This window comes from Carassius gibelio, chromosome B16 (genome assembly GCF_023724105.1).
Source record: "Carassius gibelio isolate Cgi1373 ecotype wild population from Czech Republic chromosome B16, carGib1.2-hapl.c, whole genome shotgun sequence".
Taxonomy (NCBI): Eukaryota; Metazoa; Chordata; class Actinopteri; order Cypriniformes; family Cyprinidae; genus Carassius; species Carassius gibelio.
In genome coordinates, this window is record NC_068411.1 from 13311495 (window position 1) to 13325548 (window position 14054).

Below are 14054 nucleotides of genomic sequence, written 5' to 3' on the forward strand. Positions count from 1 at the left end.
TTGGAGACCCCTGTCCTACAGAGTTGTTACTTTGCACATGCTTTTTGATCATTACAAATAATAATGTAAAATGATTTTCTTAGAATAGGAGATATGCTTTCTCTCGCATCACAAACATTATCAGTAGTTAAGTATGTGGTCTTGAAGAGGACCCTTTTTTCTTTCATTTGGACTCGGTCTTGGACTTGGACTCGAAACTTTTGGACTTGGACTTGACTTGGACTCGAACCTCTTTGGACTCGGTCTTGACTCGGTCTCGACTAGTCCTGGACTTGGACTTGACTTGGACTCGACAAAGCCGGACTTGACTACAGCTCTAGACAGCTGAAATGTTGTAATTGATCAGCAAACCAGGAATAAAGTACAAACAAAGATATACATTATCGCACAAAACAAATCCTTTAGAATGGCCATATTCCAGGATTTATTTGTTTTATAGATCTTTAAACATTTACAACTTTGACATCCCTGCTATCCCACAAGAGACAAATTATCACGACGTAACTCAAACGAAGCAATCCAACCAAATATACGCTTTTACATTTTTAATAACAGTAACATAGATCTCACGGATAGTTCATCCACACGTCGCCTTCACCTTCTCGCCCATCTCCATAGAATGATGCAGCGACAGATCCCTTTCCAGAAACAGTCTTTTCTGTTCGCAGCTGGCGAGTCTGCAGGTGAGCCAGGTGGAGAGGGTGCAGCCCAAGATGCCCAGACTGGCCAGGCAGAGGAAGGCCAGGTGCAGATAGTACAGGCTGCTCGTCCGTTTCACCACTGCACGCACAAACTGGACATTGAGAATTCCCCCGATAAGTCCACAGATGCAACAAGCTGAAAACAGGATCATCTGTGATGAGAGGCAGGACAAAGCGGGTATGAGATACCAGTAATTATCCAGCATTACTAACTATATAAAACAGGTGCTTATTGCACGTTAGTATCACAAGAGTGATAAAGCAGGGATTACAGACAACGTTTACAAGTCGATGTCAGTGACTTACAATATCTGTTATCTCTGTCAATGTGTGTTAGATTAGATAAGAAATATTTATGTTGCGCCTTGCGTCTCTATACTCTTACAGTCACTCCAGTTTGTTTCTTCGCACACAGTATCCCAGATAGTCCACAGACAAGAAACTGAAAAACAGAGATGTGTTACTAACTCTAAATCAAATTCTTGAACAACTGCAAATGACACGCTCTGGACATCATATTTTAGCTGCATATTGCGAAGGTAAAAATCGCCCGCATCAATCCTTGTTTAATAAGAATAATTGCTGTCAAAATGTGTTTTAAGTTTCATTTTATTATGCTTGAATAAGTATAATAACGTTAAATAAACTATCAGTTTAAAAAACAGTTGTTAAATGTAATACTTTAAAATCATACAAATAATATAATATGACAGAAAAATATAATATTCATCCATCCATTCTCCAAACCTGTATAATATAATATAATATAATATAATATAATATAATATAATATAATATAATATAATATAATATAATATAATATAATATAATATAATATAATATAATAATGTGCAAGTAAAAGGTTTACTTGGATTAATGCATTACTGTTTTATTTAAGATAATTATTTGGTTAAAAATGCTTTAAATGATAAGCAGAGTAAAAATCAGCAGATTTATTAAAAAGATAAGAATTCACCATTTCATATTTTATATATATAATTTTGTTTGCTGATAAATATATATTAATATAGTCTCATGCAGAAGATACATTAAGGTCTCTTACTTACACACACGCCGCTCCATATGGGTGTGGAGAAGGAGGTTTGGCTTTTCTGTAGCCTGCGGGGTTGTGTGATCCCCAGCACACCCAGAGAGATGCAGGACACCCCGAGTCCCATATGAAAGACAGAGAGGACCAGCAAACTCCAAACAAGCGCTCGCTTGGTGCACATGCTCCTCCAGGCATCATTCCTCGCACTGTGAGAAAGAGTCAAAGGCAGAAAATCCCTCTCTCACCTCGCCAGCCAGCTATACAGATCTTCTGTTACACATTCCAGCTTTAATAAAAAAAATTAAGTGTTTCACAGTAGTTTAAACTCTGATTTCAGTTTTGCAAGAATTATAACACGTTACCTAAAGAAAGCAAAAGTGAAATCAATTCTCTGTGCAGCTCTTGACATTTGTTTGCATATAAATGTATGTTTCTCTGATTATAAGCAGTTGGACAGTTTGTGATATGGCTATATAGGTCACATGACTACCTGACCTTTAACACACAAACCATAAACATATGCAGCCTTCTAATGTGTCTACTTCCCTTAATAAGGGATAGTTCAGTCAAAAAAAGAATATTCTGTTATCATTTACGCAGCCTCATGTCATTTCAAACCTGAATGACTTTCTTCTGTGTAAAACACAAAATATATTTTGAAGAATGTTTCACATGCAATGCAAGTCAGTGATGTCCAAATAAAGGGTGTTTTTTTGGGGGGGTTCAATTAAAGAGATATTCCACCAAAAAATTAACAACATTTCTTCATCCTCATGTCATTTCTGTCACATTATGGGTCCCAAGATGATGACGGTAGACAAAGAAGGTTAAAAGCAATGGCTTGGTTTATTAAATAAAGTAAACACAGGTGAACCACAGAAGAAAATTAATGAAATAGTGTACACCTCAACAGCAGACATAGAAGAAAGGAACCAAAGAGCTTGTATACACAAGATAACAAACACAATAAAAACAGGTTTGATGTAATTAATGAACAACTATGGCAACACACTAGAGGCAGGAAAATGAGAACAAAGAAAAACGAACTAGATAGCAGGCAGGTAAAACAGGAACTGAAAAAAAAAATGACATTGACACTAATTTCAAACCTGTCTGCATTTCTTTCTTCAGTGAAACACAAAAGAAGATATTTTGAAGAATGTTGGCAAACTATCAGTTTTGGGTCCCACTGATATCAGAGTCAAAACTAGTAACCAATATTCTTCAAAATATCTTCTTTTGTTCCACAGAAGAAGGAAAGTCATGCAGGTTTGGAACAACGTGTGTAAACGATGAGAGTAAATGACGACAGCATTTTCATTTTTGGCTTTAAGTGTTTAATCTTTAAACTTTATTGGCAACATATCGGACGGAGGTGACATCCTCTCTGTTTCTTTCTGACAAATTTCATATAAATGTAGTTTAACAAATGCATTATGACAGTCATGACTCTGAAATAGCTCAGTGGGGGGAAAGGGATCTATTTTTATCGTTCATCATTACATAAACTCCAGAAACATGGCCTACTATCCGCACTGATGTGCTCAGATCCCCCTCAGTGAGTGTGACACTGCTCGGCCACCCTCTGCGTGTGATCTGGTGAAAGGGTCCTACGACAAAGCCAGTCACATCTCATTAATCTCAGTTTGATGTGCCTCAGTGCTTGTGAAAACAGGGGCTGTGATACTGCCGAGTATGAGCGCTCGGTGCTGATTTACCTCCAGGCTCTTCTCACACACTCTCTGAGATATACAGCACAGCCTGAAAGCTTCATTAAAAAGTGTTTCATTGCCCCACTGTATTTTTAAGACCAAACAAGCACACTAAAAAGGTAACTGGTTATTTTATTAAAGTAATTCTACACTGTTACACATGGTAACTTACATATGTATACTGATTTAACCAGTCAAAATGTTTCGTTTTTATAAATGAATGTATGGAGGTTCATTCAGTAATAAAAAAATTGACTTGAATAAATCCAGTTCATGCTAGTATTTTTGTGTAATATAAAACAAGTGCTGTCCATGTACTCGTAATCAGTATTTTTAATTTTGTTATCATTTACTCACTCTCATGTCATTCCAAACCCATATGAGTTTCTTTCTTATGTTGAATATAAAAGTAGATATTTTGAAGAATGCTGGGTAATCAAACAGTTGATGGTCCCCATTGTCTTCCATTGTACTTCTTTTCCTAATATAGAAGTCATTGGAAATGACAACTATTTGTTTTTTTTTTTACAATTCTGCAAAATACCTTCTTTTGTGTTAAATATAGGAAAGAAATGACATTTTGGGATGACATGAGGGTGAGTAAATGATGACAACATTTTCATTTTTGGGTGAACTATTCCTTTAAATGGCTTCTTGCTTGGGCTGCATTCTATGCCTTGTTTTTAAAAGGCTTTGATTATACTTTACTGTGACCTGCTAGCTGAATTTAGAAAAGAAACTGCACTACGCTGGAGGTCACTGTGTTGAAGCAGTGCAGTGTGAAGCTTGCTGTTTTCCCTGTGTGTGCCTCTAAACTGTGAAGCCAGAATGTTTTCTGGTCATTACCCTTGTTTTTCTCATTAAAGTGTGGTGTCACAGGAACAGTGGAGCCCTGCAAGTTATGAACTGGATGGACACGGAACACATACTGCCCTCACAATACTCATGAAGCGTGAAGAGTATATTTATTCTTTGTTTCACTATTATATTCTACTCAGCTGTTAGTTTTCTAGTTTTTGTGATCTACTTGATAAGGATTGAGGATAAAGATTCATATAAATTATACGCAATTTTAGAAAGTATTTTAAAGCTTGGCATAAATAGAAAACTGTATATTAATTAAGAATTAATTAATGGAGTTTTATGACTTAATCGTTTACATTAATTTTCCAGGAAATCACACTTTAAAAAATTAGGCCTCCTCATACATTGTTTTTTCAAGATAGTTTTTCAAGATATTTATTTATTATTATATTTATTTATTATTTTAATCAGTACTGGGTCACCAAAAAAGTGTGCCTTTAATCTGGTACTCTTCTGGAAATAGTAAATAGATTTTTTATAATTTTTCCTGCATGCATATTAAAGAGCTGCTCCGTTCACAAGCGATAGAAGACATTTTCAATTTTTTGTTTTCTACAGGACTGTAGGTATATTTTATTTTCTTAGGTGAAACTGCAGACGATTCGGTGCGTGAGTGAGTGAACTGTCTGTCTGAATGAATCAAACTGAATCACGCAAAAAATGTCAGCCCCTTTTGCAAATGCATTTGACTATTTAGATTAAAAAAGTAACTCTTTGCAAATCTATGTTTGCTAGTTACTTTACAATTCTAAACAGCTGAGAGAAAACAAATAGTAGCTGAAATAGTGTCAGAAAAAAACTAATTGTAGTCAGTGTACTAGAATATACATAGACACATAATGATTAATCAATAATAGTATTTAACTGGGGCTTATGTACTGTACCAGTAAAAAAGATCTAGAGAAACTCCTGGTTTTGGCTTGTTTTAATAGTTGTTTTGTCTTGTTTTGAATCATTTGATGCCCATTTGAGAACCACTGATTTACTGTGATCAAGCTTTATCTCTATTTCCTACGGATTGATACAAAATAAAGATGGACATGTCTCTTTTTGACAGAAACTTTTTTTACCATGTGATCTCAGAGTATCATTGTGACTCAGAACATTAACAATTACCCTCCCTACAAAAACTGTAGAGCTGCTGTTGTTATGAGTACTTTACATTGCATAAAAGGTTGTTTTTGGGTGGCAAGTAGAAAGTTTTCAATCATAATGGAATAGTCATTCTCAGGGAGAGTGGTTTTTCATTGCAATGACCTTAATTCTTAAAGCTGAATTGGCTTTGCTCTATTTCGTAATGGATGCCAGAGGTGAGCTCCTTCCAGTCCTTGAGAATTTCTTAGCTTCTTTGTGAGGTAAAACGTACCATTTCTTCACATACCAGACGCTATGATGTAACACAATACAGTATGAAAACAATGACTAAGGCTTCCTACCAAAAACACAAAGAGCAGTTAATGATATTTGGAAAGGAACAGAAACTTTCTAGTAAGTTATTGACTATCCACCCATGGATTGTGTCCCTTGGAATCCTTTCAGATTTAAACACTTTAAGTCATGTCTGGGCAAGCTTCTTTGTCACATTAAGAATTTAAACATTTTCGAAGCAAAAAATTAAAAAGGCATAATAACAGATCTATACAGTTGCCATATTGCAAATAACATTCAGAGTAAACAGTCATCGTCTTCAGAAATAGAATAAGCCTATTGTATATCTAGACAAAATGATCCAAAAGCAGACTGAATCATTTCAAATGAAACTTATTCATACATAAAATTAGTCCTGAGCTAAAGAGAAGACGTGTGATAAAAGGTGTGATAAAATGTCACGTCACATGTCATAAAATATAATTTATTATTGAGTATTCATAATGTATGTAAATGTGAAGGAAGAGCTACATTAAAACTGAGAAATCGATGGTGAAACATTAAATAAATATAATTTACTCACTCTCATATCATTGCAAACCTGTATGCATTTCTTTCTTTTGCTGATATTTTGAAGAATGTTGGTAACCAAATAGTTTCAGGTCCCATTAACTTACCATAGTATTTATTGTCCGTACTATGGATAATGGGCCCCAAGATTGTTTGGAATGAAGTGAAATGAAACAATGACAGATTTTTTTGGATGAGCTGTCTCTTTAATATACAGAACCTTTGTCTTTTTTGGGGGTCAGTGTTACTTTAATTTGATCTTTAGTTTGCAAACTTCACTCAAGATAACTAATCAGTCCCTCATTATCACATGCTGAGATCAGGACTGGATCAGTTTTACATAAAATAACACACGAATAGCCCCTATGTTGGACCGAAGACCACTCAAGCTCATAGATTTGGACATCAGTCAAATTAATATCATACAGATGTGAGATGGTTCGTAATCGGCCAATAATAATCAAAGAATATGTAGAGGGATAGTACATCCAAAAATGAAAAATATGTCATCAAGCATGCTTCCTTCTAGATTAAATGGTAAATGGTGACAATGTTCATTTTGGGGTAAATTGTCCCTTTAAGGCTAAAATCGAATAGCATTCTTAAACCTTTCCTGGGCTTTTATACTTACTAGTACTACACAATCATGACTTGGTAAAAGGCCAAATACAGCTTAACCGAACTTTAAAAGGCACTGAGCACTGAACAATAAAACTCTTAGCAGGATAAGGCCTAAGAAAACATGCAAGCTAAATAAGCAACAGACACCAAAGGAAAGGGTGAAAGACATTTTGAAGGGAAGGTTAGGAATTTGAAGACTATGCTTGTGTGTGACTGAGAGCACCTGAGATCTCCAAGCAACAGTCCGTACTTCAGATAGTCTAGCATGGCTGAAGGATAATGAGCTTTATGAATATCCTGTATTGTGAATAATGCTAGGTCACTGGAGAATCCACTGCTGTCCAGATAATGGCATCATTTTTAAATCATTGAAAGGAAGTGACATGTTTGAGGCCGAGCTGCACATCCCTGCACTTCTCAGAATGCAATGCAGATATAGTGCCATGTGTGGTTATGATGCTGCATGTTGTGCATTCATATTATATTTTAAACAACAATTACAGAAGTAAATTCAAGATTAAAATACATGAAAACATTTTTATTATTAACATCTTTGCCCTTTATTATAGAGCTCCTTCATGACAAAAGGTTAAAGTTTAATTATAGTAAATCTCAAAATGTATTAACATTAAAAAATACAGCAATACAAAACTTTTAAAGACTCTTCTAACACAGGAAAGGCTTGCAACTATACAAGGACCCTCACTCTTAAACACTGTAGTTAGTACATTTAAAATGTCAACTAGGAATACACTAAATATAAAAATATATCAATACAGTTTTCCAGTATCATACAAAGATATGATGTTAAATGTTAAACCTAGTATATAATGGTACATCCTTGGATAGTGAAATTATCAATATACACTGACACGGATGAATAATGAGTCACATTCCAAGAGGACCTAAATGCATGTAACACTCACACCAGATACTACATATACAGCTTCAAATATTCAAATGTAACTGATTCAGATACTTACTGTTCAAGCAAAACTGCTTAAGTGAAACAAAAAAAGGAGGTAACCTTGAGGCAGTTCATCTAGAAGGAAAATGTTTCAGATTCCATCTCTATCAAAATTAATTACCAGTTCTCCTATTTCTCCTTCCAACAACAACCCTTAAAAGCCTTAACCTTGCATAAGGGACTTTGTAACAACTCAGAGTCTTTTAAGAACCAGACAACAGTTTTCACAATTCCATAGTCACAGTAAATACAACACATAAAATATACAGACAGGTGAACAGTAAAAAACATATTCAGTACTTTTCAGATAACAGGGTAGATGCCTCCTAAAGGCGATATTTATCATGTCAAAAATATGGCACAGCGATTAGTATGAACTCAGCAGGATCACCTCAATATGACGTGCAGGTGCTCCAGGAGTCATTTCCTAATCTCTGAGGAAGGCTGATGCCCTTAGGACCTCCATGCAGTTGACTGTAATGAGAGCTCCAGTAATCTGTCTCCACTGCTTAGTCACTGGGCTCTTCATTTTATCCAGGGCCAGGTGAAGGTCCTGGATCATATCCCTGTAGCCGTCCCCATACTGCTTACTCCAGGAATACAGGAAGTCATATGCAGGCTTCCACATTGTCTATTAAATGAAGCAAAACAATAAATCAAATCCAAAAATATATATATTAAGATGCAGACATGTCAAATGGAATGACTAGGATTGGGTTAGACCTTATTCGGTCGATCATGTCAATGATGATCGTCAAAGTGAGTAATATGGTAATAAATTAAACAAGGTATTTAATCATTGCTTTTACTGGTATATGTTTTTTGTTTTAGCTCACCTGGGCATTTACTTCTCCATTTTTCCCTTTGTGTGGTGCCTCATAAGCAGCGACCTGGGCATTGGAGAGCTTCCAGAGTCTCTCGGCAAGTTCCCGCCATCGCACTCCCAGCTCGACTGCGGTGGATAGAATCACTATATCCTGGATGAGATGGGCTACTACACCTTGAGCATCCATCTTTAACAGTCCCTGTGGGAAATACCAATCATTAATAAAACTTGTTTCCCTCCGATTTTTGTTCTACACATAAAATGTATGTCAAAATAAAAGATGCATACTATGATAAGCTCATGCTGGAACTTTTTCTTGATCTTCTCTGCGTGGCAGTCTTCCTTGAGCTTTTCTAGAACACAAGCCACCTTCTCTGCTTCCGTGTCAGCGTGTCTCCTAGAGATAGCATCGATTGAGTCCTCGGAGTAACCAAGAGCCTCAGCAAAGGTTCTCCAGCACTTGACATGCTCTGTGACCAGGGTCTGGATAGCAGAGTACATGTAGGTGAGTTTTTTAAAAGGGACTGTCATATTGTCCAAGAGGACTGATGTGGTGATATTAATTCCAGTGAAGTCGATGACTTGATCCTTGGTTATGATCTTCAAGTTCTTGCAGTGCACCAAGCCCACTCTTCCTCGAAGAAAGCCGATGTACCATTCCTTAACCTTCATCTGTCCTATAGATCTAACGGTTTCTTTAGAAAGCAGAGCAACTGTATCACCTTTGAAGTATTCCAGAAGATAATCCACTCTCGGTTCTCGGAGAATCGATTTCATTGCAATCCCATACCAAAGCAATCTCACAGGTCTGTCCTGAAACTTCTGGGTAAGGATTTGTGAGATTGATTCCTCAGGAATGGGCGCGGAACAAGTAACTTCCCTCTGCCGATCTGCTCGCCTATGGTTGTGCTTTTCTGCCCTCAGAGGTGTAGCTTCGGGGGAGGTGAAGTTGAAATCTCCCAAAGTGAGACTGTTGGGATCCTTCACCTCAATGTTGAGTTTGAAGGGACACATTTCACCTCCACTCACCTTGACCAGATCTAACGGTAGATGAAGCACTTTTCCTGCTCGAAGCTGCTCCTGCGTGACCTCTTTATTCAGATCCGCCGGTTTCACTTCAAAGTTTGCATCCAAAACCTTAGCAGCAATTTGAAGGTCTTTAAGACCATGTGGGTTGAACTGATGCTTTCCCCAAAGCTCCAAGACAACCGGAGGCAGGTTCCTGTCACCCCTCTGGATATCAGAGAAAGGGAGCCTGGGTGGAATATTATCATGGTTCGATATGAAAAGCACCACTTTAAATGATGGGTGTATGTGCTTGGGACCGTAGACGGCTATCGTGATATGGCGATCCAAGTAATCCCACACTGACATAGCAGGTTGCTCCAAAACAGTGGCCTCGGCAGCAGTTATGACATACATGCGTGGTTTTAAATCAAAGAGCTTCATCTGTAACACGTCATTGTATATGTAACAGTCTTTCATCTTCTGATAAGGTCCTTCTTTTCTGTGAGAGGCTAGACCCACGAATGAGGTCAGGACGTGGCTTGTAGGGTCACTTTTTACTTTGGCAGCCATTCTCATCTCCAGCGAAATGCCCCCCGATACATTATGGTTACTGAGGCTGACCTCTAAAAGAGGACTCAGAGTTGTGGTGTAGTTGTTGTTTATTCCAGCGGGAGGATCGAGGAGGACTTTGAGGCCGATTTCTTGGATCTCACCTGGGGGGACATGTCCATGGGGAATATGTGCAGTGATATCGCAGTCTGGCAACTGCACAGAGCCACCGTTGTGGTCGATCTTGCAGAAGATCTGAATGTCTGTGGCCTGAGTCTGGGCCCATCCAGGACTTTGTTTCATTAGGCTCAGGTCCAAACAGGACCTGGTTAGCTGCCTATGACTCAACCAAGCCATTTTGTAAGCTTCTCTGTCATTCTTCAACCACTCAAAATCAGGATTCAGGAAGGGTCCTTGAGAGTGAAGTCTCTTCATCCTATTATCTTCCTTCTGCTCAAGGCTGTCAAGTATATCCGAGGCACTTCTCCACCTCCCAGATCGGTTTAAATTGTTTTGTCTGGGTGCTAAAAGATGAGCAAAGTTTGTTTCATCGGAAGATGAGCTGAGTGAGTCCTCGTTAATACTGTCAAACCGAGATAAGGGATCCTCTTTCAGCATGGACACTCCAGAGTCGTAATTGCTGGCGTGGACTATTTCATTTAAGAATGGATTTGACCTGCCCAGCTGATTCCAGAAGGGGTTGGTAGTTTGTTTTGGATTTTCAATTTCCTTCGGTAGGACAGGCCACTCAGAGGTTTTTCCAATCTCATAACCATAGCCCCCTAAGAGAATAGAGTATATCAAATGTAAACACAGAAATGAAACAAAATCCTAATACAATATTTGTTAGGACAAATAGATCAGTTTGAAAATTATGTTTGTGGAGCAAATAAGAAAAATGTCTTCACATTATTAACAAATACTTACCATGAAGGTTGTTGTTGTTGATGGTCACATTGTCGTCTATATCTATTAGTGTCCCCTCCGATCTACTCCGAAGCAGATTCCCTGCACGACTGTTCGACTTTACTTTTGCGGCTGCCATTTTGAATATCCAAGATGATATGACAACAGTCTTTTCTCTAATGTCAAAGCTATTGAAAAAGGACGAACAAATTCACATTTTTTAAATAAATGTACTAATCCAATTTACATTATTAAAAATAAGTTTTTCATTGCACCAGCTTGGGCTCAGTAAGGACCCCTTTCTATCATGATCATTTGTGCCGTTTCTTGAGTTGCCTGTATGGTCACTAGATTATTTTATTGATGTTTTGTTGTAGGTTCTTCAGGACAGTGCTTATCTGAACCAGCATATACGCTTTTGCAAAGACAAAATCATGTCAATATCCTCCTTGATTTTATGCTAGTGTTTTAACTTACTTATATATTAGATTCTTATATCATTCTACAACAGTCTTAAAAATAAACTTTTTTTAAACATAAACATTTAATGTTTTCACATATATTCATCTTTAATTTCTTAATAATTTCAGTGATTTATGGTTTATTTAAACAGTAAACAATCACCAATTGACGTTTACAAATAAATAACTTAAACTTTATGGATAAACAGTCTCAATGAGTCAATCAGTGAAACTTGTCTTCTTGTTTTGAATCATTTCTTCTGTCATAAGTCTCTGAATCACTGTATAGTATCCTCTCTGTCCTGTCTCCAGCAATGATTCATGATCTTGAAAACAGGTCTGTCTTGTCTGAATATCAGTGTGTCGTAGATAAAGCTTTGTCTCGGTGGTGAAGGGCTGAGTACTCTATTCAAATCAACACGCGCTAACACGCCCCGCATCAGCCACGTCACAATACACCTGTTTGTTTTCCAATTCATGAAAAACGTCATCCCATATTAACGTTCTATTCTACTGCGAGTTTCTCTATTAAATAAATACATGCATTAATTTTAGGATTAGCCTGTTAAAACGCCATAAAGACACACATTCCACGCTGTACTTTAACACACACACAATCTTTTTAAATCAAAACACGTGAAAGACTTGATGTAGTCAAATACGTCTTTTTAATATTCATGCTTAGTTTGGTCAAACAGCCAATATAACTTAGCTAAATAAAATATTTTAAACTATTTAAAATTAAAACACGTACCTTTAACATGGTAGTTTCCCCACTCAGTCCTTGTGCGAACTTTTTAATCGTCGGGGAGTGTCACCAACTGTACACCTTACACTTCTGCGTGTCTCTCTGTCTGCTTGAATAGTGGAGAAGTGCACACTGGGATACGTAGTACCAAACAGTCACAGAGTCATTTCCAGGTTCTCAGTTAAACTCCACCACCCACAAGCCTCCTCTTTATTTGCCCAGAGAGCGTTGCAACACCTGAAACTCCAGGGAAAAGGTGGTTTCGGTATGCAAATTCACGAGAGGGGATTTTACATATATATAAACTACATACATTCAAATTTCTATCACTAAATAACATATTTTCCCCACTTTTATTAAAGCTAAGTCATGAAAAGATTTAAATGTCATTGAATGTGCATTTTCACTATGATTGTGTATCTCCTCAAACGTCACATGTTTATAGCCATACTGTTATGATATAGGCAGAAACACAGGACATGCCTTTATTTAAAATGTATTTTTTATTTAGTAGAATTAGATTCGTGACAAAATTGACTTAAGACGTAAACGTCAGTAAAGGAGTCCTGAAACAACATCAAGGCTCATTAACACGATTAAATGTCAGTGAGCACCCTCTAGTGGTTAACTTTAGTTCAGCTGTGCACAGGTAGCACATGATAACCGTTTCGTAAACAATAGTTGATTTAACAAAGAACAATGTTAAAATGTTTTTAAGAATCTAGGTTACTTTTAATTGACCAATATTAATGTAATTATCGTTCAGTGCTAATTCCTGTTCGTGTATAAAAGACCTTTACTAGCCTATTATTTGACACATCCTGCAATGTAGAAACTAACATTAACCTCATTAACATTAATAAATGCTGTAAAATTGTAAAATGTAAAATGTTAAATGTTCATTGTTATTTCAAAATACCTAATGTTTTAAACAAATTTGAACGAATTTAATGTTCATTGAAACAAACATTTGTATTTGTTTTTTTATTTAGTGTTTTAATAATAATAATAATAATAATAATAATAATAATAAAAATTATTATTATTATTATTTTTCTATAAATGCTACTTCTCAAAGCACTTTACATAACAAATAAAACATCAAAATACACCATATGGAAATGTATGAAAAAGAGGCAAAAAAAAAAAAAAAAAAAAACACATACAAACCACATTAGAAATAAGAACAATATAAAAAAGCTACCCTAGAAAAATATGTTTTTGACCACATATATGTATTTGAAAAAAGATGCGCACTTGCATGCTATAGCCCTACAATTGATTAGATTAAATCTGGATTATGTAATCAGATTCCATGAATTAAGTATAGTAATAAGAGTATATTGCAAAATGTACATAATCAGATTACAGTTACAGTTTAGATGACATATTGTATATCATAATTTATTGATTCTCCCTAATTATTCATAATTCTTCTCTTTGAAATGTTCCTGTAAAATTCTACTGTGTGTCATACCATTTAGTTTTGAATATATTTGCAAAAACGTTTTTATTTTTATGACTATGTATTAGCCTTACTCACTATCAACTCACTAATGTGATGTTTAATGCATTTTATGATGATGATATTGAAAAATGTAAAAATGTTTCTTTCTTTTTTGTATAAAGTGTATATGTGACCCTGTCAGTATAGGAATACATGCTGAATACATGCAACAACAAATAAACTAACACAACATCT

The 14054-nt window shown here is 36.2% G+C and overlaps 2 protein-coding genes across 2 annotated transcripts; both read right to left on the reverse strand.

The window, feature by feature from the left end:
- Positions 1-325: 325 nt before the first annotated feature.
- Positions 326-3131, reverse strand: tmem196b (transmembrane protein 196b). Its single transcript, XM_052579083.1, has 3 exons — positions 1769-3131; positions 1087-1143; positions 326-853 (listed from the first exon to the last, which is right to left on the reverse strand). The coding sequence occupies exons 1-3, from the start codon at positions 1931-1933 to the stop codon at positions 578-580; spliced, it is 498 nt and encodes a 165-aa protein (XP_052435043.1). The 5' UTR covers positions 1934-3131; the 3' UTR covers positions 326-577.
- Positions 3132-7410: 4279 nt separating this feature from the next.
- Positions 7411-12536, reverse strand: macc1 (MET transcriptional regulator MACC1). Its single transcript, XM_052579677.1, has 5 exons — positions 12359-12536; positions 11165-11331; positions 8969-11019; positions 8691-8879; positions 7411-8485 (listed from the first exon to the last, which is right to left on the reverse strand). The coding sequence occupies exons 2-5, from the start codon at positions 11280-11282 to the stop codon at positions 8282-8284; spliced, it is 2562 nt and encodes an 853-aa protein (XP_052435637.1). The 5' UTR covers positions 11283-11331; positions 12359-12536; the 3' UTR covers positions 7411-8281.
- Between the last annotated feature and the right edge of the window lie 1518 nt (positions 12537-14054).

What these genes read in the sequence shown, in the direction of transcription:
- macc1 (XM_052579677.1), bottom strand. Translation starts at nt 11,282, where the DNA reads ATGGCAGCCGCAAAAGTAAAGTCGAACAGTCGTGCAGGGAATCTGCTT. An exon ending in CAACAACAACAACCTTCATG is followed by an intron (nt 11,020 to 11,164) that starts GTAAGTATTTGT and finishes CTATTCTCTTAG; the next exon opens with GGGGCTATGGTTATGAGATT. An exon ending in ATGGAGAAGTAAATGCCCAG is followed by an intron (nt 8,486 to 8,690) that starts GTGAGCTAAAAC and finishes TTCATTTAATAG; the next exon opens with ACAATGTGGAAGCCTGCATA.
- tmem196b (XM_052579083.1), bottom strand. Translation starts at nt 1,933, where the DNA reads ATGTGCACCAAGCGAGCGCTTGTTTGGAGTTTGCTGGTCCTCTCTGTC. An exon ending in CCATATGGAGCGGCGTGTGT is followed by an intron (nt 1,144 to 1,768) that starts GTAAGTAAGAGA and finishes TCTGTTTTTCAG; the next exon opens with TTTCTTGTCTGTGGACTATC. An exon ending in AGAAACAAACTGGAGTGACT is followed by an intron (nt 854 to 1,086) that starts GTAAGAGTATAG and finishes CTCTCATCACAG; the next exon opens with ATGATCCTGTTTTCAGCTTG.